Source organism: Pelobates fuscus, chromosome 3 (assembly GCF_036172605.1).
Source record: "Pelobates fuscus isolate aPelFus1 chromosome 3, aPelFus1.pri, whole genome shotgun sequence".
Taxonomy (NCBI): domain Eukaryota; kingdom Metazoa; phylum Chordata; class Amphibia; order Anura; family Pelobatidae; genus Pelobates; species Pelobates fuscus.
The window spans coordinates 391,767,861-391,795,748 of NC_086319.1; the positions used below are offsets into that span (position 1 = coordinate 391,767,861).

At 49.4% G+C, this 27,888-nt stretch overlaps 1 protein-coding gene across 3 annotated transcripts in view; it reads left to right on the forward strand.

The window, feature by feature from the left end:
- Positions 1–22,554, forward strand: part of LOC134603579 (aurora kinase B) — a 72,679-nt gene extending 50,125 nt beyond the window's left edge. Inside the window, exons 1-9 of one of the 3 annotated variants that reach the window (XM_063449682.1) lie at positions 11,527–11,620; positions 16,846–16,891; positions 17,751–17,898; positions 18,393–18,441; positions 18,658–18,855; positions 19,159–19,297; positions 20,252–20,400; positions 20,485–20,659; positions 21,616–22,554. In XM_063449682.1, coding sequence (XP_063305752.1) covers positions 16,847–16,891; positions 17,751–17,898; positions 18,393–18,441; positions 18,658–18,855; positions 19,159–19,297; positions 20,252–20,400; positions 20,485–20,659; positions 21,616–21,792 — 1,080 coding nt within the window. In that variant the 5' untranslated portion in view covers positions 11,527–11,620; position 16,846 and the 3' untranslated portion in view covers positions 21,793–22,554. Of the gene's footprint in view, positions 1–11,526; positions 11,621–11,658; positions 11,678–16,845; positions 16,892–17,750; positions 17,899–18,392; positions 18,442–18,657; positions 18,856–19,158; positions 19,298–20,251; positions 20,401–20,484; positions 20,660–21,615 lie in introns of those variants that run through there. The other 2 variants (XM_063449683.1, XM_063449684.1) reach the window with 2 other exon arrangements.
- Positions 22,555–27,888: the final 5,334 nt, after the last annotated feature.

Sequence of the window (27,888 nt, forward strand, 5' to 3'; positions counted from 1 at the left end):
ATGAGTCTACACAACCTCCACAGATCCAACACCCTCTTTTTCCCTACAGCCACAGCCACGAGGCTCCTAAAAGAGGTAAACAGGCAAAGAAGACCCCCAGGAAAACTTCCACAGGTCCACCCCCCTTTTTCCCTACAGCCACAGCCACGTGGCTCCTAAAAGGGGTAAACAGGCAACAGAGGACCCCCAGGCAAACACCCACAGGTCCACCCCCCTTTATCCCAAAAGGGGTAAACAGACAAACAGAGGACCCCCAGGCAAACTACCACAGGTCCACCCCCCTTTATCCCAAAAGGGGTACACAGATAAACACTTCACCCGGGCACTTAAGCTAAACAAGCCAGTACAAACACACCCAGGCAACAGATAGACTAAATGCAGGTAAACAGATGGGTAATAACAAGACACCGGGCAAGATATTACCTGTCTTTGATGTCCTCCCGGTAGCAGTCACAGACACGTGGACGGGTCAATCAAAGGGGCTGGAACATACCGGATAAACTCTGCAGTAGTCTCTACCGTGTACAGGGAGGTGATCAGTCTCCTTTCCTTCCCCCCGGATTCCTCCGTCCAACAGCGTCTTCCTTAGGACGGCTTACCGGCCAGAGGCCATAGCCCGGTGCCCCACGTTCTGGGCGCCAAATTGATGTAGATTAATTTAGAAATAAACAAATATGTTTAAAAATCTATCTGTTCCTGTCCAAATCTGAGATGATTAAATTGCGTATACACAGAAGTAAATTCACACTGACACACGGAGTTCAGGTTAAAATAACTTCGAGAAAATTTAATGGCATCTGAGGAAAAGCGGGCTCGCAGACCCTTATAAGAGCAAAATTACATCATCATTGATTATTGAGATATCAGTGAATAAACATCATTAATTGGATTAAATGTTAAGTGGCTATGTCAATGTCCACCCATCAATATTATTAATTGGATCAAGAACTAAGTGGTTAGCTAGGTGTCCTCCCACCGGGAGGTGGTATTGTTCTGGACACGGGTGTGGACAGATGGCTCAAGCGCCATCTTTCCCAGCACGAGGCTTACTCGGTGGGAAGGGGGGCCTGAGCTTCATTTTGGGTAGTTAGTGATGTCAGACTCGTGGTCAGGTGCAGGGTTCTTTTATGAATAGAACATTTCATTAGGCCTGCTTCTCATGGCCTTGGCTCTGGCCTTGGTTATACTTTGTTGCATGTTACAGGAGATTCAATAATTCCGGAGTTAGCTATGTCTTTATAGGAAATACAGTCTCTATTCATTACACTAAATGTTGTTGGGAAATTCTGTCATGTAATGTAGTTTAAAATGGAGGATCTGTCAGGTAATGTGGGTTAAAATGGAGTTAGTGCAAAAATTCAACACAGGTTCAATACAGGTTTTTAATAATTCTACATCAGGTGCACTCTTCACTTTAAATATGTTATTGTGCTGGATTATGCACCTAGCAACAAGACTGGGCCAATATCTGCTTATTACATATTGTACATATCAATGACATGTCTTAGTGTATTATGCATATATAAATGTACATTAATATATGTGTAAATATAATAGGCATAATTTTATATATATATATATATATATATATATATATATATATAATATAAATCAGTGGCGGATCCAGAGCCTGATCTCAGGAGGGGCACCTATAGATTATTTAAAGAAATAATCCATGCACAATAACCACTACTGCTCTGTGTAGTGGGTATGGTGCCAGGAGTGCCGGGACCCGCTCCCAGAGTAAGTAGTCAAACCGTTTAAGTACAGTTTGACAACTTACCTGGGGTCTGCTGGGATATGGGGCTGTAGTAGGGTATAGGAGCAGTGGTGCAATGTGTGAGGGGTGCAATGTGTGTATGGGTGGCTGTGTGTGTAGGGGAATGTGTGTATGGGGGTCTGTGTGTGTGTATGGGGGGGCAGTGTGTGAATGTGTATGGTGTGTGTGGGCAGTGTTTGTATGGGGCTAGAGTTCACTCTCACCACTTGGACCACCAGGAATCCCTGGTGGTCGCAGTGGTGAGAGTGAACTCTAGCCCGTAGCTCCAGGGCTAGAGTTTCCCTGTGGCACTCTCCCTCCCCCTCTGTCTCTCTCTATTCACCCCTCTTTCTCCCCTTGTGTCTCACTCTCCCCCCTCTGTCTCTTTCTCCCTCATTTCCCTGTGGCACTCTCCCTCCCCCTCTGTCTCTCTCTATTTACGCCTCTTTCTCCCCTTGTGTCTCACTCTCCCCCCTCTGTCTCTTTCTCCCCCCTTTCCCTGTGGCACTCTCCCTCCCCCTCTGTCTCTCTCTATTCGCCCCTCTTTCTCCCCTTGTGTCTCACTCTCCCCCCTCTGTCTCTTTATCCCTCCTTTCCCTGTGGCACTCTCCCTCCCCCTCTGTCTCTCTCTATTCGCCCCTCTCTCCCCCTTGTGTCTCACTCTCCCCCCTCTCCCTGTGGCACTCTCCCCCCCTCTCTCTCTCTCTATTCACCCCCCCTGTCTCTCTCTCTATTCACCCCCCTCTGTCTCTCTCTCTATTCACCCCCCTCTGTCTCTCTCTCTCTATTCACCCCCCTCTGTCTCTCTCTCTCTCTCTATTCACCCCCTCTGTCTCTCTCTCTATTCACCCCCCTCTGTCTCTCTCTCTATTCACCCCCCTCTGTCTCTCTCTCTATTCACCCCCTCTGTCTCTCTCTCTCTCTATTCACCCCCCGTCTCTCTCTCTATTCACCCCCCTCTGTCTCTCTCTCTATTCACCCCCTCTGTCTCTCTCTCTATTCACCCCCCTCTGTCTCTCTCTCTATTCACCCCCCCTCTGTCTCTCTCTCTATTCACCCCCCTCAATCTCTCTCTCTCTATTCACCCCCTGTCTCTCTCTCTCTATTCACCCCCCTGTCTCTCTCTCTATTCACCCCCCTCTGTCTCTCTCTCTCTATTCACACCCCTCTGTCTCTCTCTCTATTCTCCCCCCCTCTCTCTCTCTATTCACCCCCCTCTGTCTCTCTCTCTCTCTATTCACTCCCCCCTCTGTCTCTCTCTCTCTCTATTCACTCCCCCCTCTGTCTATCTCTCTATTCACCCCCTCTGTCTCTCTCTCTTCACCCCCCCTCTGTCTCTCTCTCTCTTCACCCCCCTCTGTCTCTCTCTCTCTTCACCCCCCCTCTGTCTCTCTCTCTCTTCACCCCCTCTGTCTCTCTCTCTCTTCACCCCCCCGTCTCTCTCTCTCTTCACCCCCTCTATCTCTCTCTCTTCACCCCCCCTCTGTCTCTCTCTCTCTCTATTCACCCCTGTCTCTCTCTCTCTATTCACTCCCCCCTCTGTCTATCTCTCTATTCACCCCCTCTGTCTCTCTCTCTTCACCCCCCTCTGTCTCTCTCTCTCTTCACCCCCCCTGTCTCTCTCTCTCTTCACCCCCCCTCTGTCTCTCTTCACCCCCCTCTGTCTCTCTCTCTCTTCACCCCCCTCTGTCTCTCTCTCTCTTCACCCCCCCTGTCTCTCTCTCTTCACCCCCCTCTGTCTCTCTCTCTCTTCACCCCCCTCTGTCTCTCTCTCTCTTCACCCCCCTCTGTCTCTCTCTCTCTTCACCCCCCCCTGTCTCTCTCTCTTCACCCCCCTCTGTCTCTCTCTCTTCACCCCCCCTCTGTCTCTCTCTCTCTTCACCCCCCCTCTGTCTCTCTCTCTCTTCACCCCCTCTGTCTCTCTCTCTCTTCACCCCCCGTCTCTCTCTCTCTTCACCCCCTCTATCTCTCTCTCTTCACCCCCCTCTGTCTCTCTCTCTCTCTATTCACCCCTGTCTCTCTCTCTCTATTCACCCCCTCTGTCTCTCTCTCTTCACCCCCCTCTGTCTCTCTCTCTCTTCACCCCCCCCTCTGTCTCTCTCTTCACCCCCCCTCTGTCTCTCTTCACCCCCCTCTGTCTCTCTCTCTCTTCACCCCCCCTGTCTCTCTCTCTTCACCCCCTCTGTCTCTCTCTCTCTTCACCCTCCTCTGTCTCTCTTCACCCCCCTCTGTCTCTCTCTCTCTTCACCCCCCCTGTCTCTCTCTCTTCACCCCCCTCTGTCTCTCTCTCTTCACCCCCCCTCTGTCTCTCTCTTCACCCCCCTCTGTCTCTCTCTCTCTTTTCACCCCCCCTCTGTCTCTCTCTCTCTTTTCACCCCCCCCTCTGCCTCTCTCTCTTTTCACCCCCCTCTGTCTCTCTCTCTCTTTTCACCCCCCCTCTGTCTCTCTCTCTCTCTTTCCCCCCCCCCTCTGTCTCTCTCTCTATTCTCCCCCCCACTTCCATCCCCCCCACCCACCTGAGAGGAGTCAGGGGGCCGCCCGCATTGCACGCTGCAGCCTCACCGGTCCGGCAGCACTGTTAATGCTGAGGGCTGAAGGGGGAGGGAGCATATCTCTACCATGCTCCCTCGCGGTTCCCACAATCCCCAGCACGGATGCTCCTCCCTCAGCCCTCAGCATTAGGTGTGCCGCCGGACCGGTGAGGCTGCAGCGTGCAATGCGGCCGCCTGCCGGCCGGCCCCCTCAGAGTGTGTGCCACCGGACCGGCCACCCGGTGGCACATATATTGCCAGAGCAGCCCCCAGGTGCTGCGGCCCACCGGGAAATTTCCCGGTATCCCGGTGGGCCAGTCCGGCCCTGTCGACAACCAGTTCCTGCTAATTGTTTGTAAGGCTGCTATGAGTATATGATATATCAAGTATTTTGTAGTTTTCGTTGTTGTTAGTGGGAGAAGTTGTAGTAAATACAGTTCGGGTTGTGGAGGAATTATCACTTTTGAGGAATCTACTATTAATTTTGTGATTTGTTCCCAGAATGGTGTTATTTTGGAGCATGTCCACCATATGTGGTAGACCGTGCCAGGTTGTTCGTTGCATCTCCAGCATTTGCCTGATGTTTGGGGGTTGAAGTGTTTTAGTTTAGTCGGGACTAGGTGCCAGCGGTAAAGCAACTTTCTGGATATCTCTACGTGTGTGGTGCATAGTGTTAAGTTTTTGTTCGCTGTGAATATACGGGCCCACTGGGACTCGTCCAGGCGCTTTTGGAAATCCGATTCCCATGCTGATATGAATGATGGTTGTGCGGTGTGGAGTTTTTGGGTTAGTATGTGGTACAGCTGGGAGATAAGTTAGGTTGGAGGTTTGTTTTGTGTGCATAATTGTTCGATGGGTGCCAATTGTCCTGCTGATGTGGTTAAAGTGTTTGGGGGACTGTTTTTGCGAAACCATGACTGTATTTGCATGTACATGAAGCGCGATGTGTTTGGTAATGTATATTTGGTTTGTATGTGCTCAAAAGGGAGTAGTTTATTTGTATCTAATATCTGATGCAGGGAGGTGATGCCATGGGCAGCCCAGTGCCTTGCATTAAATTGTGGTATGAGTATCGTAAGAGCGTTTAGTTTCATAGCTGGGGATGGGTGTGGTATGGGTCCCCTCTTGATTCTGTGCGTATCCCAGGTGGTCAATGTTAACCTGGTTGTTGGTAGCATATCTTTGTATTCTGGTCTGAGGTGGCGTGGTATCCACATTAGTGTGGTTATGCTATGTCTTTCTGTGTTTGCGGCCTCCATCTGGAGCCATTCAGGCGGTGGTCTCTGATGGAACGCCATGATGAGAGGGCTTAAGAGCGAGGCTGAATAATATGTGCCAAGGTGTGGTATGCTTAAGCCTCCCTTTTTGAAAAGTCTGTGTAATGTGGATGCTGCTACTCTCGTTTTTTTGTTGTTCCATATGAACGATGTGAGCATGGTTTGTGCGTCTCGCAAAAAGGCGTTCGGAAGTTTAATATGTAAGGTTCGGAACAGGTATTGAAGCTTGGGTAGAAGTAACAATTTTGTTGCTGCTATGCGACCCAACCAGGAGACATACTTGCCCCTCCACCCCGCGATTTGGTTTTTCAATTTGTTTATTAGTTTAGTGTAGTTGGCATGTAGTAGAGCATTAGAGGTCGCTGTAAAGGCTATTCCCAGGAACATTAGGTGGTCTGTACGCCATTCGTATGCGTAGGTTGTTTTCAGATTTTGTAAGGCTAGTGGCGGTAGGTGCATGCCCATCGCTTGCGTTTTTGTAATATTAAGTTTATAGTATGAGCATACACTGTATTTGGTTAGTGTGTTATGCAGATGTGAAAGTGTCGTGTTTGGGGAAGTGAGTGACAGCATGATGTCATCCGCGAACATCGTAAGTTTGTGTTCCGTACTGCCCATTTTAATCCCCTTGATGTTGGTGTTCCCCCGTATGTGTTGTGCTAGGGGTTCTAAAACTAGGATGTAGAGTAGCGGGGATAATGGGCATCCCTGACGAGAGCCATTTGTGATTTTGAATTCTGACGACGTGAATCCACTGTTTGCCACTCTGGCGGCTGGGACCGAGTATAATGCTGATATCAGGGACATGAAGTTCGGAGGGAAGTTGAACTGTCTCAGCACCGCCTCAGGGAATCCCCAGTGCACCCTGTCGAACGCTTTCTCAGCATCCAATGAGAGGAATACACTAGGTCTTCCCGAGGCCCGCGCCCCCGACATCAGATTCAGCAATTTTCTGGTGCCGTCCGAACCCTGTCTCCCTGTGACATATCCCACCTGATCTTTGTGGATCACTGAGGGGATAATAGCTGAGAGTCTATTCGCATAAATTTTTGCTAGGAGTTTCGTGTCCGTATTTAATAATGAGATGGGCCTGAGGTTTTGAGGTCTGTTTAGTGGTTTCCCCGGCTTGGGTAACGTGGCGATATGTGCCATCAGCATTTCTGGTGGCATATAACCAGTGTTTATGATGGCGTTGAACGCTTTTTCTAAGTGGGGAACTAAGGATGTTGCAAATTTTTTGTAGTACAGGTTTGTAAAGCCATCTGGGCCTGGTGATTTCCCTTGTGGTAGTGAGTTGACGGCTTTTTCTATTTCTGAACAGGTAATGGGACTTTGGAGCATTTCTTGCTGCAATGGGCTGAGCGAAGGAAGTCGGGCTTGGGTTAGAAAATCTTGTATTTCTTGGTTTGTGGGTTGGTGTGTTTTGTCATCTTTTGCCAGGTTGTAGAGTGTGTTGTAGTATTCTGCCATGGTATCATTTATGTGTTGTGGGTTTATGATTTTAGTGCCTGTAGGTGATAGCATATGTTGTATTTTGGATTGGGCCTGGGTTTGCCTAAGTAGAGATGCTAGGGCTTTGCCTGCTTTATTGCCCTGGGAGTATTGTTTCATTTTTAATTTGGTTAGTATATACGACGTTTTTTGAAATAAGAAATCATTCAATGCCTTTGTGGTTTGATAAATTTGTTCCTGTCCATGTGCGGTTGGAGAAAGGAGTTGTGCGTTTGTTTGGTCTCGTAGAGTTTTAAGTAGGGAGACATATTCTTGTTGCGCTTTTTTTTGTATGCTGCTCTGCTAATTAGTAGGCCTCTAATTACTGCCTTATGCGCTAACCATATGCTCTGTGGTTGTGTTTGGGGTGTACAGTTCTTTTCAAAGTACAGTGCCAGTTCCCTGTCCAGGGCCTCCTTGAATGATTGTTCATGTAGGAGAGTGTCGTTCAGTTTCCATGGGGAGGTCCCTCTATGTTGGAACCCATCCCTGAGCGTCACCGAAACTGGCGCATGGTCTGACCAGGTTAAGTCGCCTATCATGCAGTCTGTCATAGCAGGTAAGAGGTTCGCGGTCACCAGAATGTGATCGATACACGAGCTAGTCTTGTGAACTCGTGAGTGGTGTGTGTATTCATGATTTTTGGGATGCGTTGTGCGAATTAAGTTATGTAGTTGGGGGGTGGGTATTTTTGAGAGAACTCTGAAAATTTCTTTGATTGGTGTTAGGGCTATATACCGAGGCTATCGTGTACCTGTTGCCATTTATGGTGCAGTGTAGTATGATATACCTGCCTTGGGCATCTTTCTTGACATGTAATAATTCAAATGAGAGTGAACGGTGCAGCAATATGGAGACTCCTCTTGATTTTGTGGTGTAGTGGAGTGATATTGCAGGGGAAAGTCTCGTTGTGCAAACGTAGGGATCTTTGTGTGGGTGAAGTGCGTTTCTTGAATGCATAGTATGTCTGTGTTGTCTCTGTTCGCTGTTTCTAGTAGGACTCGTCGTTTGTGCGGCGTATTTAAACCACACACATTAATCGTTAGTATCTTCAGGTTGTGTCAGAATGGTTTCTGTTATGTGACCACGCGCGCCTGTGATATCGTGGTGTTGATTATGCTTCGACCAGGGGTAGTTTAACTTGGGTTGGGTAGTGTGGAGAGGAATGAAAGAGAAGGGAGTAGTGGGATATAAACATGTTCCCAACGGTGGGAAACTGGTGTGTCTATTGCACACCTTGGGTTTTGGAAACATTTGTCTCCTGTGGTGTGGCTCGTGAGCTAATTGTGCCTAGAAAATTGAACAGAACTATATATATATATTTTTTTTGCTAACATTATAATGCTCGAGGGTATAAGTTAGTGTTAGATCCTTTTATTACTCGCAAGATTGCTAAACTATGTCTTCAGACCTGTACGGTCTGTTGTAGGCATTCTGCAGGGGTTGCAACACATTGTGTGTGTTCCTTTGCTATTTAATCGTGTTCATCCAGTGTCTCCTGTTGCTATCCCTAGGGGCTCCCCCCCCCCCCCCCCGCTCACCCCCCGGACCACCCACTGTCTGGGACCTCGCTGGAGGGCATCCTGGCATCCAGCTCTCTGCTCAAGCTGTTTAGCGGGCTCGTCATTGTATCTGTTGCGGACCCAGGTTTACCACACTCCCGCTGCATGACCTTCCCAAGCCGCCGGGGACCCCGCGCATCCCCCCAGCCCCCGCTTTGCGAGGGGAACGACAGGGGGAAGGCACCGGGGCCCCCCAGCCACCATTAAGCGCCCCACCTAGGGCTATCAATCCCCTGCAGGTCTGGTCTCCCTCTGCATAGGCCACCCAACGGGTCCGTCAGTATGTATTGTGCGGTCTCTGTTCCCCACATCCCCGCTGCATGACCCTTCCATGTTGCCAGGAGTCCCGCGCGTCCCCCCAGCCCCCCCGCTCTTCGAGGGGAACGGCAGGGGGAAGGCACCGGGACCCCCCAGCCACCAACATAGGTCCCAATCAGGCCCACCAAGTTTCTGCTGGCCCCGGCCCCCTCCGCCTAAGCTATTTAACGGACCCCTCATAGTATGTGTTGCGGTCTCCCTTCCCCACACTCCCGTCGCCAGGGGGACGGCAGGGGGAAAGCACCGGGACCCCCCAGCCACCGGCAAGCGTCCCACTCTGGTCCATCAGTCCTCCGCAAGCCCAAGCCCCATCATTCCAAGTGCTCTCTCTCGTGGCATGTGGTGGCCGCTGCTTAGCCACAGCGACGTAAAAGCATTGTCTCATACAGTCATTGTTGAATGTTTCACGATGCCCTCCCCAGGCATCCATCTCCCGCTCGGCCGCGATTGGCCGGGTGTACAAATTAGGTCAGCCAACACTCCCAGTGCGGCACGCAACTATAGGTACAGTTCCCGTTATTCGGGCGGCCACACGGAGAGGGCGCAAGGGGAGACAGCCCCAGTGGACCCCCCAGTTTCGTTATGCCTGAGTCTCATGAGTGGTTGTGTACAATACTTGCGTGTCCCTCTATGTGTCGTCCTTTGCGGCCTAGCGGTTGCTGGAGACCGCTTGCCATTCCAGCCTGAGTCTGCCTGGAGGTGAGGCTTGAGCGGCTTCAAGTTGGGGGTTCATTCCCCACTCCTTTAATTTGCGGATTCCATCTTCTGGGGATAAAATTATTTTGAGTGCGCCGTCTTTTGTCACCAATAACTTTGTAGGGTAGCCCCATCTGTATTTCGTTCCATTATTGCGGAGCGCAGTTGTGACAGGCAAAAAGTATTTCCTCTTGCGGAGTGTTGCCGCTGAAATGTCAGGAAGAAGCTTTACTGCAGTGTAGGCTTCCGGTGGCTTCGGTTTGTTTCTGCTGGCATGTAAGATGTGCTCTTTGACATGATAATAGTGTGCACGCATCAGGACATCTCTGGGTGTAGAATCAGGTAGGTGGCGTGGACGCGGCACTCGGTGCACTCTGTCTAGCAGTAACATGTCAGCTGGTATGTCGGGAGCATAGGCTCGCAGCAGGCCTCGGACATATTCTTGCAGATCGGCCGGGAGTACTGACTCAGGCACCCCTCTCAGCCGCAGATTGTTTCGCCGCGACCTATCTTCTATATCTGCCAGTTTGGTTTCGGTGAGTAGCAGTTTTTCTTCCAGGCTTTCCACATGGGCTGCCAAGTCGTTGTGCGCCGCTGCTACTTCCTCCATCTTGGATTCGATGTGCGATGTTCTTTTCCCTATCTCCTGGACGTCTTTGCGGAGTGAGTCCATAGAATTTTGCCATGCTCCTATTAGCTTTTGTGATAGGGCATCTAGTGCATGTGCCAGGTAACCTTTTGTTAAGGTTTCTCCGGGCTCCAAGAGAGGCTGAGCAGAACTCTCTTCGTCAGATGCCTCGTCGCCATCTTGTGTAGCACTGTGGAGGCCCAATGTGGCCGAGTGCGATTTCTGCTGAAAGAAATTATGTTTTTCCGCTCTCGCTGTGTTCTTGTGGCCTTAATGAAATATGAGTCCATAATCCGTGGCATTGTCTCCTGTACTATGGAAACAGGCCTGTGTTTAGAGTCCCGATCAGCCCATGCCTGTTCTGGTCGGCACATAGCCCCCTGGTAGATCCTGAAGCCATAGAGTCAGCGGCTTGGTGGTCAAGCCTGCCCCCATAATCCTTTCTTAAATGCAGAGATTAACCCGCTGTTTGTCCAGTCTATCTCAGAAGCCAAGGTGCGAAATTCTATGGCATAATCTGAGATAGACCAGTTCCCTCGTTTGATATGCATTAGTGGAGGCGTCATCCTCCCTGTCTAATGGTTCAAATGTTAATTTGATACTCAATTTGGTTCAGAAATCCCCAGCATTCTTAAATATTCCCATCAAAATGTGGGGGAGGAGATAGGTAGATAGTAGGGCCATTGTTTGCTGAAGGTATAGAGGTCCCTTAGCAGTATAGGTACTAGGTATTCCTATCCCAGTAAGGGGCCATTGTTAGCTGAAGGTATAGAGGTCCCTTAGCAGTATAGGTACTAGGTATTACTATCCCAGTAAGGGGCCATTGTTAGCTGAAGGTATAGAGGTCCCTTAGCAGTATAGGTACTAGGTATTACTATCCCAGTAAGGGGCCATTGTTAGCTGAAGGTATAGAGGGTCCTTTATGGATACTCTCTCTCTCTCTCTCTGTTCCTATCTCTATACAGGATCTGACCACTAGGGGGCGAGAAGGCCCTGTATAAGGATAGGAAGTGGCTCCTCACACTGAGTGAGCTATTTGCTGTATGGGAACTAGACTCAACCAATCCCCGTGTTCTGATAGAAGAGGCAGACAGTACCTGCTGCTAATAATAAATAATCCCCCGGTTTATTCTCCCGCTCCCCCTCTATAACGCTGGCTGTCACCATAGACATAGAACGCCCGCTAACGGCAGAGAGCATTCTGGGTAGTGACGGGCTCCCGTCCAATAGGAAAGCAGGGCTGCACCGCACGGCCAATCAGAGCCGAGCTCGTTTCCGAGGCAGCCAGTTACAGCATCCGGCGGTTGGGATTTGAATTGGGATTCAGAGTGCGGTGCGCGAGCGGAGAGCGTGAGCAGGTAACCGGGGCCGGATATCGGGGACCGACCGACAGACAGACACCTACCGCAGGCAGAGTGAGCTCCACACCGGCCCTGTGTGAGGGGGAGAGAGGACAATAGAGACATTGGGGGCAGGGGCGGGGTTATCTGAGAGATTCTGAGAGGTGGGGGGGGTTATCTGAGAGGTGGAGGGGGGGGGGGGGGGTTATCTGAGAGGTGGAGGGGGGGGGGGGGGTTATCTGAGAGGTGGAGGGGGGGGGGGGTTATCTGAGAGGTGGAGGGGGGGGGGGTTATCTGAGAGGTGGGGGGGGGGGTTATCTGAGAGGTGGGGGGGGGGGTTATCTGAGAGGTGGGGGGGGGGGTTATCTGAGAGGTGGAGGGGGGGGGGGGGTTATCTGAGAGGTGGGGGGGGGGTTATCTGAGAGGTGGGGGGGGGGGGTTATCTGAGAGGTGGAGGGGGGGGGGGTTATCTGAGAGGTGGAGGGGGGGGGGGTTATCTGAGAGGTGGAGGGGGGGGGGTTATCTGAGAGGTGGAGGGGGGGGGGGTTATCTGAGAGGTGGAGGGGGGGGGGTTATCTGAGAGGTGGAGGGGGGGGGTTATCTGAGAGGTGGAGGGGGGGGGGGGTTATCTGAGAGGTGGAGGGGGGGGGGGTTATCTGAGAGGTGGAGGGGGGGGGGGTTATCTGAGAGGTGGAGGGGGGGGTTATCTGAGAGGTGGAGGGGGGGGGGGTTATCTGAGAGGTGGAGGGGGGGGGGGTTATCTGAGAGGTGGAGGGGGGGGGGGTTATCTGAGAGGTGGAGGGGGGGGGGGTTATCTGAGAGGTGGAGGGGGGGGGGTTATCTGAGAGGTAGGGGGGGGGGGTTATCTGAGAGGTGGAGGGGGGGGGGTTATCTGAGAGGTGGAGGGGGGGGGTTATCTGAGAGGTGGAGGGGGGGGTTATCTGAGAGGTGGAGGGGGGGGGTTATCTGAGAGGTGGAGGGGGGGGGGTTATCTGAGAGGTGGAGGGGGGGGGTTATCTGAGAGGTGGAGGGGGGGGGGTTATCTGAGAGGTGGAGGGGGGGGGGTTATCTGAGAGGTGGAGGGGGGGGGGTTATCTGAGAGGTGGAGGGGGGGGGGTTATCTGAGAGGTGGAGGGGGGGGGTTATCTGAGAGGTGGAGGGGGGGGGTTATCTGAGAGGTGGAGGGGGGGGTTATCTGAGAGGTGGAGGGGGGGGTTATCTGAGAGGTGGGCGGGGGGTTATCTGAGAGATGGAGGGGGGGGTTATCTGAGAGATGGAGGGGGGGGTTATCTGAGAGATGGAGGGGGGGGGTTATCTGAGAGATGGAGGGGGGGGGTTATCTGAGAGGTGGAGGGGGGTTATCTGAGAGGTGGAGGGGGGTTATCTGAGAGGTGGAGGGGGGTTATCTGAGAGGTGGAGGGGGGGTTATCTGAGAGGTGGAGGGGGGGTTATCTGAGAGGTGGAGGGGGGGTTATCTGAGAGGTGGAGGGGGGGTTATCTGAGAGGTGGAGGGGGGTTATCTGAGAGGTGGGGGGGGTTATCTGAGAGGTGGAGGGGGGTTATCTGAGAGGTGGAGGGGGGTTATCTGAGAGGTGGAGGGGGTTATCTGAGAGGTGGAGGTAGGTGGAGGGGGTTATCTGAGAGGTGGAGGTAGGTGGAGGGGGTTATCTGAGAGGTGGAGGTAGGTGGAGGGGGTTATCTGACAGATGGAGGTATGTTCAGCAGTGGAGCAGATTGGGTATTAAAGAATTCATTTTTGGGGTAATGATCAAATTTGGGCAGACAGAATGGTAAAACGGTGGTGGTGATTGGTAATGGGGCAGATAATGCTAGCTGGAGTGGTGTGTAATGATTGTTATTGGACCTCCTGAGGGGGGGGTGATTATAGCTGCCAGCCACTGATTAGTCTCTTTCAGAAGGGCAATTGTGTTATCACCCGAACACTAGTCGAGACTTGGTGAAGATGAAATGTTTATTGTAGGCAAGATACACAGCATTTATGCACATTATTTACAGCAATGGAGCCTCCCAGACACATGGGGCCTAACACATAATACAGTAACGCATCTCCAAATGGCTCCTGGTCCCGGCAAATTGCAGGGGGAAGTAGCCCTTCTCCTATTGGCCGGCGTGTACTTCCAGCGGCTGTGAAGCGGATTCATGGTTCAGTGGGGCTTGTGCTCTCTCTCCGGTGGATATCTCCACGTGGGTAGCACCGGAGAGAGAGCTCTGTGGCGCTCCACCCCTTGACCTCATTCCGACAGGCACAGTTTGACCCTCTTCGGGTCAACTTGGGATGTCCAGGGAGTCTCAGTCCTGGGTGACCAGTTCGGACTGTCGGGACAACTTGTTAACGTTCCCGTTCTGCTTCCCGGGTCGGTAATGAGTTGTAAAGTCATACGGTTGCAGGGCTAAACTCCACTGCAGCAACCGTGCATTGTCCCCTGTGACCCTGTTCAGCCACACCAACAGGTGGTCCGTGATGCGGGTAAAGGAGCGGCCGTAGAGGTAGGGAGTTTGTTTCTTTGTAGCTAGACACACTTTCTCCCCCGCAGCATAGCTAATTTCCCTGGGTAGGAGCTATGTAGGCTATGGGGTGTACTCCTCTGTCCTGCCCAACTTGTCTTAGAACAGCACCCAGCCCAAACATGAAGGCATCTGTGTGGTCAATGAAACGTTTGGTAGGGTCTGGGTCGGCCAGGACGGGACATGAATTAATGCATGTTTGAGAAACTGGAAAGCCTGTTCGCACTCAGGGGACCACAGGGCCTGCCAAGGGAGTTTTTTTTTTTGTTTTTTTTGTTAGGTCGGTCAAGGGTTTAGCAATGGCGCTATATTAGTAGCCCGCTGTCCCTAAAAAGGCCATGACTTGGTTCAGGGGTTGGGCCAGTTGGTGACAGCCTCGATCTTTGCCGGCTCCTGCCTCTGCCTCCCGCACCCTACCCGGTGACCTAGATATTCAACCTCGGCCATGCCTAAGTGACATTTGTCCAGTTTCAAGGTCAAGCCGTCCGTCCTAATCCGATCCAACACTGTCCCCACATGGGTTAAATGGTCCCCCCCAAGCATTGCTAAAGACTGCAATATCATCCAGGTATGCGTACGCAAAGTCCTGGAGGCATCCGAGGAATCTATTCACCATCCTTTGAAAAGTCACTGGGGCATTCTTCATTCCGAACAGCCTAACCCGAAATTGGTATAAGTCGAACGGGGTGACGAAGGCCCGACTTGGGGATAACCTCCTCTGCCAGGGGATCTGCCAGTATCCCTTACATAGGTCGATTGTGGTCAGATACTGTCCCTTGGCAATACGGTTCAATAGTTAATCTACTCTGGGCGTTCGTCACCGTTTTGTCGTTAAGGCACCGGTAGTCTACACAGAAGCGGGTCGTCCTTCTTCGGTAATGGTACTACCGGGGAAGCCCAAGGGCTCTCCAAGTTCTATAACCCCTAACCGCAGCATTTTATTAATTTCCTCCCACATCCCTTCCTGGACGGTATGTGGAAGAGGGGCCTGCCCTGGGGTTTCTACCTTGTGGACCGCTATCTGTGTGTACCAGGGTTCTTGGAAAAAGGTTTCTTGCTTTGCGGCCAACAATTGTTTGGCTTGCTCTTGTTGCCGGGGGGTTTAACATTTCCCCTAGTTGTACTTGCCCCTAGAGGTCTCCCTCTAGGCTCCCTTTTCCCAGGAGGTCGGGCAGGGGCAGGCTTTTGGGGTCATCGGAGGAGGTGGCACATACCGTGGCCACGTCCTTCGCTCTCTCATGGTACACTTTGAACATATTTACGTGGAAAGTGCGCCTGAATTGCTTGTTGCACAGCTAGCCACCACGTAAGTTGTGTTGCATAATTGCTCCATTACCTGATAGGGCCCCTGCCAGGCTGCTTGGAGCTTGTCATGTCGGAGTGGTTTAAGGACCAGCACCTTCTGTCTGACCATGCAACCTACGAGTTCGGGCACCTCTGTCATACCAAACACTCTGTTTCCTTGAGTAGCCTGCAGGTTCTCGCAAACTATCTGGGTCAGCTGTTCGTCTGCTCTCCCACTGCTCTCGAATGAGATTGAGGGGGCCTCGCAAGAGCTCAAAGGGAGAAACCCCTGTGAATTCCTGCGTCACCTCTGGATGTGAAGAGGAGGTGAGGTAGGTACCCCTCCATGGGGGGCGCTCTCTCTGGTGGGTAGCACCAGAGAGAGCTCTGTGACGGTTAGCCTGTCACAATTGTCAGGTATGGAGAAGATTCTGTGTCTGCTTCTCGGTGTCTCACTAATCCTTAGATCTCCCCCCTACATGTGTTATTCCGCATAATTTCTCTACCACGTATCTGTATTTTGCTTTTGAGTTGGTTCTTTTAAAGGGACACACTAAGCACCATAACAACTTTAGCTTAATGAAGTGGCTTTGGGGTATATATATTAACGTTTCCATTGCAGGGTTAAACACACCTCTAGTGGCAGTGTTTGTGACCAGTTTCCTCCCCGGTGCCACACTGTAAAGGCTGATAAGACTACATTCCCTCTCCAGACAGGGTGCTGGGAAACCTGAGCCCTAAAACACTGTTCCCCCACAATCAACACATACCTAAATAGCTCACACCCATTGTTACCCAGTGAGAACACCCTGATACCACACATAGTGTCCAATTGCCAACTGTTTAAAGGTTTGACTGTCCACAACAAAATTCTGAACCTTTTAACGTTTCATGCGACTGGCAACTTGCACATCTCACACTGGGTGTTCAAATAAGCACAATCTGGGTATGGGTGAGAATGGTCCTTTTGGTACGGTGTTCTGTGACAGGGTCCATGGTCTGTACCCTATTGTCACTTAACTGATTCCAGCGCCTTCCCTCCGCCGACGTCAGCGGGCAGGAGGGCCTGATGTGTGGCGAGCTATGCAAGTGCATCAGGATTACCCTAATAAATGCATTGCTATAATGCTTTCCTATGGGGTTTTAGCTGACCCTGGATGTCCTCGTGCAAAGTGTGAGGACATCCAGCACCTGGAAGCGCCTCTAGAGGTGGAGTTCACCCTGCAAGGTAATTATTGCAGTGTATCAATAACTGCAATGATTACAATTGCAGGCTTAAACTGAAAGGGACACAGCACCCAAACCACTTTAATGAGCTGAAGTGGTAAGGGTGACTACAGTGTCCCTTAAACCCAACTTTTACTTATAAAAAATAAAATCTAAACTTCACTATGAGTAACTCACTAATACCATCTTCAATTTGTCTCCACAAGGATGTCTTCCAAGGAGAACCTCAACCCCAACTTGCATACAAGTAAGGTATGGAATGTGTCAAGACGTATGCTATTGTTTATAAATGCATGTATGACTTGCCTATTGGTCTCTGAGCTTTATTCAGTGTATGTCCGGATACTGACTGTTCCTCACAAATTTCAGCCACTGTTTTTAGAATATTCAATGACGATTAGTGAGGGAGCTTAAACTACAGGAAATATTCATGGGAGCACTATCTGCTGCAGTGTGTCATTTGACATTGAAACGTTTTCAGTTTGGGCAATTCTAACCCCAGACAACGTTAACCAACCAGTAGCATATCCAGAGTATTGAGCTTTTGAAAATACACTATTTTCCAGTGTTTGCAGATATATATATATATGTGTGTGTATCTATCTATCTCTAATTAATCTCCATTTGTGTTAATATGTACATATCTAGAGCAATCTCTTGGACCCAGGTTTACAGGCTAATAGTAAAGGGCACCTGTCATGCCCCAAACTACTGTTGCTTCTATTAAAGCGCATCAGGTTTAATCTATACATTGTGCTAGCAAGTGTATAAATTGGGAGGAAAACCTATTTAAAAATGCACGCACTATAGAAACTCCCTAGCAATGCTTCTAGCACTGGTTAGAGCAGAGCTTTCCAAATAGTTCCGTGTGTGTAGGTGTGTCACAAGAAAGAGGTGCCCATTAGTATTGTGCACTAGTCAAATGGCAGTGTGTATACACTGATACGATGGAAGGGGAACGCACTGTACAGCGCTCCCCTCCTGCTGGTCACTGCATGTAGCTGCTGTACATTACTTGCTTCTGTTACTTAGATAGCATATGGAGTTATGACTAAAATATACTTTGTTCTGAGACATGTAAAATGTATGTTTTAAATGTTGTTTTTGGCAGTTCACTACACCGTCTAGCTGTCAAGGCCCCCAGCGAGTCTTGAGAAAGGAGCCTTTTGTGTCCACTTTTACCACTCCATCTGATTCCTTGCTGTTACAAAGGGCGCAGGGTGGCCGTATCACTTCCGCCATGCTTTCCAATATGCCAGGTATGTCAAATTCTGAGATTACCACAATGTGGTCTTTGTAGTCTTAGCCCTCTCATTTGTCAATAAAGGGGCACGCATCACTTTGAGGTAACTGCCTTATTAAAAAGATTTAGCTTTGAATGAGACTGTTGCCTCAATCTGCAGACTATCCGTGTCCTATCCCCAGGATACTGGGAAAGTGCGTAGGGTATCCCTGACAGATTTAAACCTGTGTAGTTTGAGGAACATTTCAACTTGCAACATCCTAACAGGGGAGAAGAGGTAGTGTGATCATGCAGAGCAGGCTCCGGTGTTTGGTTTCTCTGTCCTACTGGTTCTGTCATTAGAGGACTGGTCTGAAACCGAGATTGGTGGGGGGAAAATACAGGGATGGGGAGGCTGAAGAAACTCCCTTAGCTGATCAATGTGCAATCTGACCAAACTTATAGTAAGTTTATTAAATGCTGGTAGGCGAGCGTCGTATATAGTACTCACCATCTCTTCTACTAATGCAGGTAGGGTCGCTATGAGCACAGAGGCATCATCCCAAAATGTCATGGAAGGGTAAGTCCCTTTTAAAATGTACCTTTTGACAAAAGCTTAAAAAAAATCAGATGAATTTCAGCACAAACACTTGTTCTTTTGCACGGAATACATGGCCTTGAGTTGACATGACACCTTGGAGCCTTTACATAGATGTAAACGCTCAGTAAGTCACAGTTCTGCTTTACCTGAAAGTTTGTTCAATTGTAATACCTTCTTTTGTCTTTGGTTTTCTAGTCCAAAGAGGAAGTTCACCATCGATGACTTTGACATAGGCCGTCCATTGGGGAAAGGCAAGTTTGGAAACGTGTACTTGGCCCGTGAGAAACAGACAAAGTTCATCATGGCTTTGAAAGTGCTCTTTAAATCTCAGCTGGAGAAAGAGGGAGTAGAGCATCAGCTACGAAGAGAGATTGAGATCCAGAGTCACCTCAGGTGCCATTTTTATCTCACAATATTTCTTTGTCCATGTCTGTTTCACTAACTCCTCCAGTCAGTACTAAGTAACCTGTCCAAAGAGAGCTAGTGGTTACTTTGTTGCTTCATTGCTGAAACTGGCTAATGCACATTTGGCTTTGTGTCCTTGCAACAAGGTATATTGCCTCAAAGTCTGTATACACTGGGCACAAATATTTCTGCTCTCTTCTAACCCCTGACATACCATCTTCCACTCTATAAAAGGTTGTTGGCATCCACCTTCACCATGACCTCTATCTTCTTCTCAATTCTGTCCTTCAGGCACCCAAATATCTTGCGCATGTATAACTACTTCCATGACCGCAAAAGAATCTACCTGATGCTGGAGTATGCTCCTCGTGGTGAGCTGTACAAGGAATTGCAGAAATGTGGCAGATTCGATGAGCAGAGAAGTGCCACGGTAAGTGTTGCCATTTGGGCTGCATTTGTTCTGAAGCCAGCTGTCAATAACAAATGATCAGATTAAAGCTTTTCTTTGTACCTCAGAATTAGTCACCCTTTAGTCACAAAAACACTTCAACTTGCTTTAGAAGTTGTAATCTCCTGCTTTGTAAATTGAATGTTAATAACACACTGGAGACTCCTGCAAGGTCTACCAAGTAACGGTGCAGGCGATGAGAAATTCTAAATTAAAAATACTATGCAGTAAAAGCAGTGTGAACATTACATCTCACTTTACAGGAAGTGTTTAGAAAGCATGTGGAAGTCACATGCATGGAGGTGTGACTAAGGCAGCATAAACCATTTCTAAATGGCAGAGAAATGGGCTGTGACACCGCAGGGGCACAATCTCTACAACAAAACAGTTTAATTAAGCTAAAGTTGTTTTGGTGACTATGGTGTCCCTTTAAGTATCCATGTTTGTTTCTACAAATGCTGTCCAAGAGGTATCTTCAGGTAGTCACCTGCAATGGTCTGAGTTTCCATTCTGAGTGGTCTGTCTTCAACCTGAGATAGCCAAGCAACAAACCTTATTTATGAAGGCATGCTCTCACTGTAGACTAGAAAACTTTGTTTACCAGGCAATTAATTTTGTAACTTGTCTCTAGAAGATCTTACCATGCATACCTCTATAAAGAACTGGTCTGTTCGATATGTATAATATTTGTAAACTCCTCCTGGCTCATACTTTCTTCTGTTAACCACAAACTGCTATCCTGGTGGCCACTATTTGCCTTCCATCTGTTGTACAACATCCGCTTCCATGGGGTATAAAGGTTAGCAAAACATTGTGGCAGCTGTGGCTCTACAACAGAGGGTCTAACATTTGTCCACTTTTTTTGTCTGCCTTCCAATCATCATTTAATTTTACCATCCTTTGAGATCTTCTCCTGATGTCTTGTCTTAATTGCAGTTCATGGAAGAGCTAGCGGATGCCCTGAATTATTGCCATGAGAGAAAAGTAATTCATAGAGATATCAAGCCAGAAAACCTGCTCATGGGATATAAGGGAGAGCTGAAAATAGCAGATTTTGGCTGGTCTGTACACGCACCTTCGTTAAGGTTAGAAATACAGCTTCCTTGTTTCCATTCAGTGTACTAGTATGTGTATTGCTCTGCAACATTTAACCGCTGTGTGATTTGTAGGCGCCGGACAATGTGCGGAACCCTGGATTACTTGCCTCCAGAGATGATTGAGGGGAAAGTTCACGATGAGAAGGTGGACTTGTGGTGTGCAGGAGTCCTCTGCTTTGAATTCCTAGTTGGAATGCCACCTTTTGAAAGCCCTTCCCACTCTGAAACACACCGCAGGATTGTCAATGTAAGCTACACTATTTATCAGCAAATAAAAGCAGGCTTTACTTTTGGGCTCATAGAAAACAATTGTGCATATCAGAACACTGTAACCAAGAAAAAAAAATACACTTTTTTTTTTTCTCTCTCTCTCTCTCTCTTCTACAACTTAAAGGGACTCTCCAGTGCCAGGAAAGAAAACCGTTTTCCTGGCACTGCTGGTCCCCTCTCCCTCCCACCCCCCATCCAATGTTGCTGAAGGGGTTAAAACCAGCTTGAGTTCTGAGCGGGGACCTACCGAAGGGCAGGCTATTTCAGTTGCTGTCCGTTCTCAGAATACTCTTGCGACCCGTTTTTTCTCTCCATAAGTTTAAAGGGTAATCCAGACGTGGACCCCTTGCTCACGGTGCCTAGAGAGATATTAGCTATGCCTCACTGATGATGCCTAACAAGGCTGAAACGATCGTCTGGGGTTGCTGTATCTCTCGTGCAGAGAGAACTTGCTGGCATTTCGGATCTGGACTACCCGTATGGGTGGGACCAGTCTGATATGCTTCAGATATGTTCTCTCTGTAATGGCACAAGATGAGCTAAAACCAGCTTGAGTTCTGAGCGGGGACCTACCGAAGGGCAGGCTATTTCAGTTGCTGTCCGTTCTCAGAATACTCTTGCGACCCGTTTTTTCTCCCCTTCAGTGACTTACCTGTATCTGGCAGGGGAGACCTATTGCGCATGCACGCCGGGGGAGAGTTATCCTATCTATAGGATAAATGGGCAGTTGATCTTGTGCTCTATTTTTCAACCACTACAGTACATTCTCACCAAGGTGTGGGACTGCAAGCATCTCTAGCTTTGCTACAGGGGTAGAATTACAAATGTCATTCCATTAACATGAGGTCAAAGTTTGTAGCTGAAAAAGCAGTGAAATCTGATCAGGTAATGTCCAAGTCAAATTAAATCTCCAGGCATCTTTGTCTCTTGCAGGTTGACCTTAAATTTCCAAGTTTCATGTCTGATGGAGCAAAAGATCTGATCAGCAAGCTACTGCGCTACCTTCCAGTTCAGCGTCTTCCTTTGAAGAGTGTCATGGAGCATCCTTGGGTCAAAGCCAACTCCCGTCGGATTATGCCCCCAGTCTTCAGTTCTAATCAGGGCACATAATATTATGTGTCAACTCTTCTCCACCAAAGAGCACAAAAGACTGCGGAACTTGTGGATACTCTGACTTGCTATAGTGTGGTGTATTCTTTGAACTTGTACATAGTCGGTGATCGCCCTGTAAATGTTATCAAGCTTCTGAAGAATCAGACTTTCTGTTAAATGGGCAGACGTAATACTTGTACATGTGATGTTTGCAGGTAAAAGTTTATGAATGGGTGTTAATTTAAAGTCTAATTCCACGGACCACGGTTTTGCACGCCCTGCTATTGCCAGTAATTTTTATTGAGCAACTTCTGGGTTAAGCTGGAATTCCATTTTAAATGGTGATTCTCATGAACGCAAATTATTCTTTATTGTTATGGACATCTAGACCAAGCTGTAACCTTTCTTAAGGGTAATGCCACCTCAAAAAATTCTCACTGTCAAGGCATGCTCACAGCACAGGAACTCAATAGTCTTCTTGAAGGTAAATTGTTTTTAACCTCCTTAAAACTAAATGTACTGCACCCACCATTTGCGTGGGTCTACTGTTGAAAGGTTTGTCCCTATAGTTTATCTTATCGGTTTAGTGTGACTGAATGTTGCCCCATCATGCTTTTTTGCTATGTGGTTTTGTTTTCTTGTTTGCATGGACCTAAAAATATATTCTATAATGTAACTGCATAATGTCTTGTGGTAAAATCTGGTTGTACAGGGTAATCTTGTTACATGGTGCCCCATGTCCTGTCTTTTTCTATATAAATAAAATTGTATATACTGGAATGTCTTGTCCGTTTATTCATTTTAAAGGGTCTTGAGTGTAATGTTGAGTAATCTTGGGCTTGCATGCAGTGAGCATGGGTAAGAGGGGCACTATATTTTTCCTTTTAAACACTTCATTCGTACAGATTCATACCAACTGTGATAGGCTGATAGGCCAAGTGTGTCAGCTGAACGCTATCATATCTGCCCATTCCTTATCAGGCTTCCGTAGCCCAAGCAGCATAGAGGGAAGGGGCTGCCGGGGACTCTTGTTTAGCATTAAAATTATTTAATGCTGAATAGAAGGATCGGGGACTCCAGATACTTTGACTATTTCAATTAGATAAATCAGTGTCCCTTTAAAAGAAATGTTAGGTGACAGGTTTACTTTAAGTGGAAATGCGTACAGAGAGGTTTCCCTTGTGGATACCACTAGAAAATACCCAAGGGCACAACAAGCTCTCCTAAAGTAGGTTATAACACAGGAAAACCACAACAGAAAAAAAAAGGTTAATGTGAGGAACTAGGACCAGGAAGAGCAGTACATTGGTCAGATCTGGTCCATAGTATAAACACTAAACTTCTGTCCATACAGCTGGCATTCTCTAACCTTGTACTTTAAAGGCCGCCCATTTATACTTCAGACAATACAGGAATTTAAACCAGTGGGATAATTTCTCTAAAAGCAATTTATTTATTTTCTTTGTGTATATTCACTGCGCAACAAAAATAATCAGCTTGCACCGCCACGACAGCTGAGCAAATATTGCATTGTCAAATCCATTATAACATTGGCATGGCATTTATATGACGTGCATATATTTTATTTTTGTTGGGTGAGATGTGCTAGTCAGGTGTGTCTAGAAGAGATGTCCGATTATGTGTAGCCATTCTGGAGGCAAGGCTGGACATAGACAGTGAAAATAAAAAGCATTAAAATATAACAACTAAGAAAATGTTAATAGCAAGTCAGGGCTAGTGTGAGGACCTGCACGTGTTGCTTAACTCGCTTGATGAGGGTAATGAGTAGGTGGAGGCTCGTGCACGACTTCGCCATAATACATATAAGGCAAATGCGGATAGTGAGCATTTTACAGTGCTTGGTTCTGTGATGTACTTTTTAACATAGTAGGCAAGGTGAACCATAATAAACAATGTGGCCGGAAGATATCTCACCTTTGGTAGTGTAGGTAGGGGAGTCAAGAATTAATGGAGTGATTTCCATGTCGGTCTAAAGGTCAGATGGTGCGCTCTGTCACCGATGTTATGACCCATGGGTACCCGAGCTGAAGACGAGTAGGGTATGGTTTTCTCCGAGGGAGCACTTAGGGTAGAGGTTTTTTAAATTGCCGTGCTATGGCGGATGTGGTCCCTATGGGGGGAGGTGCATGGGTCAGCTTTCCCGTTGCAAAGCAAAGGCGGTCTTATGGCTAAGGATGCCCGTATTATCCTGGGGCACAGGGGGTAGGGGAGGTGAGTTACCCATCTCCAGATGGTCAGGGAGCACTACGCGAGCGCGGGGGTCCTACCTGTCAGTAGTTAATAATGTGTATTAGCCGTCAAAGTGGGGTGTCAGCGTTTCCAGATATCAATAAACAATAACAGCCACTGAATAGTGGGGCAATGTCCCGGTAAATTGTACTTTTAGTCTTGATCTACATTCAGGTTGTGGCTACGGCATAAGTTGTCCCGGTTGGTCGTCGGGGGACGAAATCCAGAGCACTGGCAGTGTCCCAGTTTGAGGGGTGCGTGGGCCTTGCTGGAGGTATAGACTGGGTAAGTGAGTCCGGATCTTCGTAGCCTCTTGCCTGTTGCGTATGTTGTGCATGGTGTTGCCCTTGGTGACCTGTAGGGTATGAGCTGGGCTCTAGCGGTACCTTATGTGTTTCTCTCGCAGTAGTGAGGTAAACTGTTTCAAGGTTCTCCTTCATGCCATTGTTGCACCCGAGAGGTCCGAGTAGAACGTGTGGGTTATATCTTCAAAGAGGTAGGTTGGGTGTTCCCTGGCGGCCGCCAGGACTGCGGATCTATCCTTCTGGAACTGCAGGATTATATCCCATGTGGCTGAGGATGGGGCCGTAGTAGGCTTTGGTATACGGAATATTCCGTTCAGAGCTACCGCTTTGGCCGGCTTCAGGGTGAGTAGTGCTGCGAGGAGCCGTCTTGCAAAGTGAGGCAGTTCAGCATCTGGTATGCTGTCGGCAACAACCCTGATCTTCAGATGTTTTAGGCAGTGTTTGTCATCCAGTGTGACAAATCATAGTTCATTGAGTTGATACTGCTGCCTGAGATCCTGAACCGTTTGTTGCAATTCCTTTATTTGGCCCTTATGTGTGTCTGTGGTGCTCTCCACAGCTCCAAGCCGTCTATTTAAACCCTGCAGGGCTTCTCGAATCGTGGCCACATCGGCCGAGATTTTCTTGTGGTGGTCCGCCATCAGTTCCCTTATGGCCTCCATGCTCACTGGTATGGAGGTTGCAGCAGGTGGTTGGGGCTGCATCTGAGCCGGCGGCTTTGACTGCGCCGGGGAGATGTCCCCCTCAGCATCATCCGACGTCTCGTCGTAGAAATCTGAGCAGCCACCTGTAGTGGTACTTACCCTTTCCAGGGGCCGGCCGGGGTCCTCTGTTCGAGCCGCGCGCGGTCCTGCTGCTGCACGAGCCGCGTGCAGCTCATCCGAAGGCAGGAACAGGAAGGCGGGCAGTGACCGCGAGAAGCGGTCACGTGTCCCGCCTGACTCTAAGAGCGCGCTGCGGGTCTCGGGCGCGCTCTTAAAGGGACAGTGGGAGCCTAAATTGGAAAAGGCCTCCCATTGGTCCCTATCATGCCATACTCCCCATACACTTACCTTCTGGGGGCGTGGAGATGACCGGGACCAATCAAAATAGATGTCTAGTTATTTATACTCACCTTTTTCCCTTGGTTCCTTGCCCTATCGTGGTTTCTGTTTCAGTTCCCTTTAGCGCTTGTTGTATTTAGTTGTGTTCCTTCGTACTTGACCTTGGCTTTGTTTTCTGACTACGTTATTTCTTTATCCTTATCTGTTCTGTTTGCCGGTTTGCTGTTTACTGTGTACCAGCAGGGCCGGATTAACATAGGGGCTGATGGAGCTGCAGCTCCAGGCCCATGGAATAGGCCCATTGATTTAAAAAAATATATATATATATATATTTTTTTTACATTTTTTTTTTTTTTTACACACTACGCTTAGGGTTGCCAGGTATTTCTCATGTATTTCTTAGGGTTGCCAGGTATTTCTCAGAAGTACCGTATTTATCGGCGTATAACACGCACCGGCGTATAACACGCACCTCATTTTTAGAAAGAAATTCCAGGAAATTTCCCCCTCCCATAGTATCCCCCCCCCTCATCCCATAGTGTTCCCCCCTCATCCCATAGTGTCCCCCCCCTTTCCATAGTATTCTCCCCCCCTCCCCTAGTATTCTCCCCCCTCCCCTCCCATAGTATTCTCCCCCCCTCCCCTCCCATAGCATTCTCCCCCCCATAGTATTCTCCCCCCCTCCCCTCCCATAGTATTCTCCCCCCCTCCCCTCCCATAGTATTCTCCCCCCTCCCCTCCCATAGTATTCTCCCCCCTCCCCTCCCATAGTATTCTTCCCCTCCCATAGTATTCTCCCCCCCTCCCCTCCCCTCCCATAGTATTCTCCCCCCCTCCCCACCCATAGTATTCTCTCCCCCTCCCCTCCCATAGTATTCTCCCCCCCTCCCCTCCCATAGTATTCTCCCCCCCTCCCCTCCGATAGTATTCTCCCCCCCTCCCCTCCCATAGTATTCTCCCCCCCTCCCCTCCCATAGTATTCTCCCCCCCTCCCCCCCCTCCCATAGTGTACTCCCCCCCCTCCCATAGTGTACTTCCCCCCCCCCATAGTGTACTTCCCCCCCTCCCCTCCCATAGTGTACTTCCCCCCCTCCCCTCCCATAGTGTACTTCCCCCCTCCCCTCCCATAGTGTACTCCCCCCCCTCCCCTCCCATAGTGTACTCCCCCCTCCCCTCCCATAGTGTACTCCCCCCTCCCCTCCCATAGTGTACTCCCCCCCCCTCCCCTCCCATAGTGTACTCCCCCCCCCCCCTCCCATAGTGTACTCCCCCCTCCCCTCCCATAGTGTACTCCCCCCCTCCCCTCCCATAGTGTACTCCCCCCTCCCCTCCCATAGTGTACTCCCCCCTCCCCTCCCATAGTGTACTCCCCCCCCCCCTCCCATAGTGTACTCCCCCCCTCCCCTCCCATAGTGTACTTCCCCCCCTCCCCTCCCATAGTGTACTTCCCCCCCTCCCCTCCCATAGTGTACTTCCCCCCCTCCCCTCCCATAGTGTACTTCCCCCCCCTCCCCTCCCATAGTGTACTTCCCCCTCCCATAGTGTACTTCCCCTCCCACAATAGTGTGCACACTTCCTTTCAGTCCCACCGGAACATGAAATTAAAGTTCCTGTACCGCGGTGCAAGCTGTGAAGCCGGCCCATGCTTCAGGACAGGTAAGTAATTATGGGATATCGGCGTATAACACGCACCCACGATTTTTCCCCTATTTTCAGAGGAAAAAAGTGCGTGTTATACGCCGATAAATACGGTATTTATCAGGTATTTGAGGCTGCCTAGCCGGTGCCGGTATTGCAGTAATACCGGCAATACAAATGTCTGTCTCAGTATAAACAGAGATTATTCTGCAGTACCAGCTGTTTGTGTGGATAGAGGCAGTGATAAGAAGTTACGGCATCTCCCTCCCTGCCTCTCTCTATTCTCTGATCCACGGGGGAGCAGCTCTGCACAGAGAGTCCAGACAGCAGCTCCGAGACATGGGGATGCTGAGACATTGGGACACATGGGGACCCTGAGACACTAGGGACACAGTGGCCCCATGTCTCGCAGTGGCCACTAGTCTGTGTCTCCATGTCTCCCAGCCACTGTCCCTAGTGTCTCAGTGGCCCCATGTCTCCCAGTGTTCCCATGTGTCCCCATGTCTCTAAGTGTCCCCTAGTGTCCTAGTGACATTGGGAGACATGGGGACACAGACTCTAAGGGACACTGGAAGACATGGGGATACAAACATTAGGGGACACTGGGTGACATGGGGACACTGAGACACTAGGGGACAATGAGAGACATGGAAACACTGGGGGGGACAGGGAGACATGGGGACACTGGGCGACTTTAAAAGCTAGGAGACATGGGGCACTCCCAGTGTCCCCACGTCTCCCAGCCAGTGTCCCTAGTATCTCAGTATCCCCATGTGTCCCTGGTGTCTCTCAGTGTCTGTAGTGTGCCAGTGTCCCTAGTGTTTCCTAGTCTCCCAATGTCCCCATGTCTCCTAGTGTCTCAGTGTCCCCTAGTATAA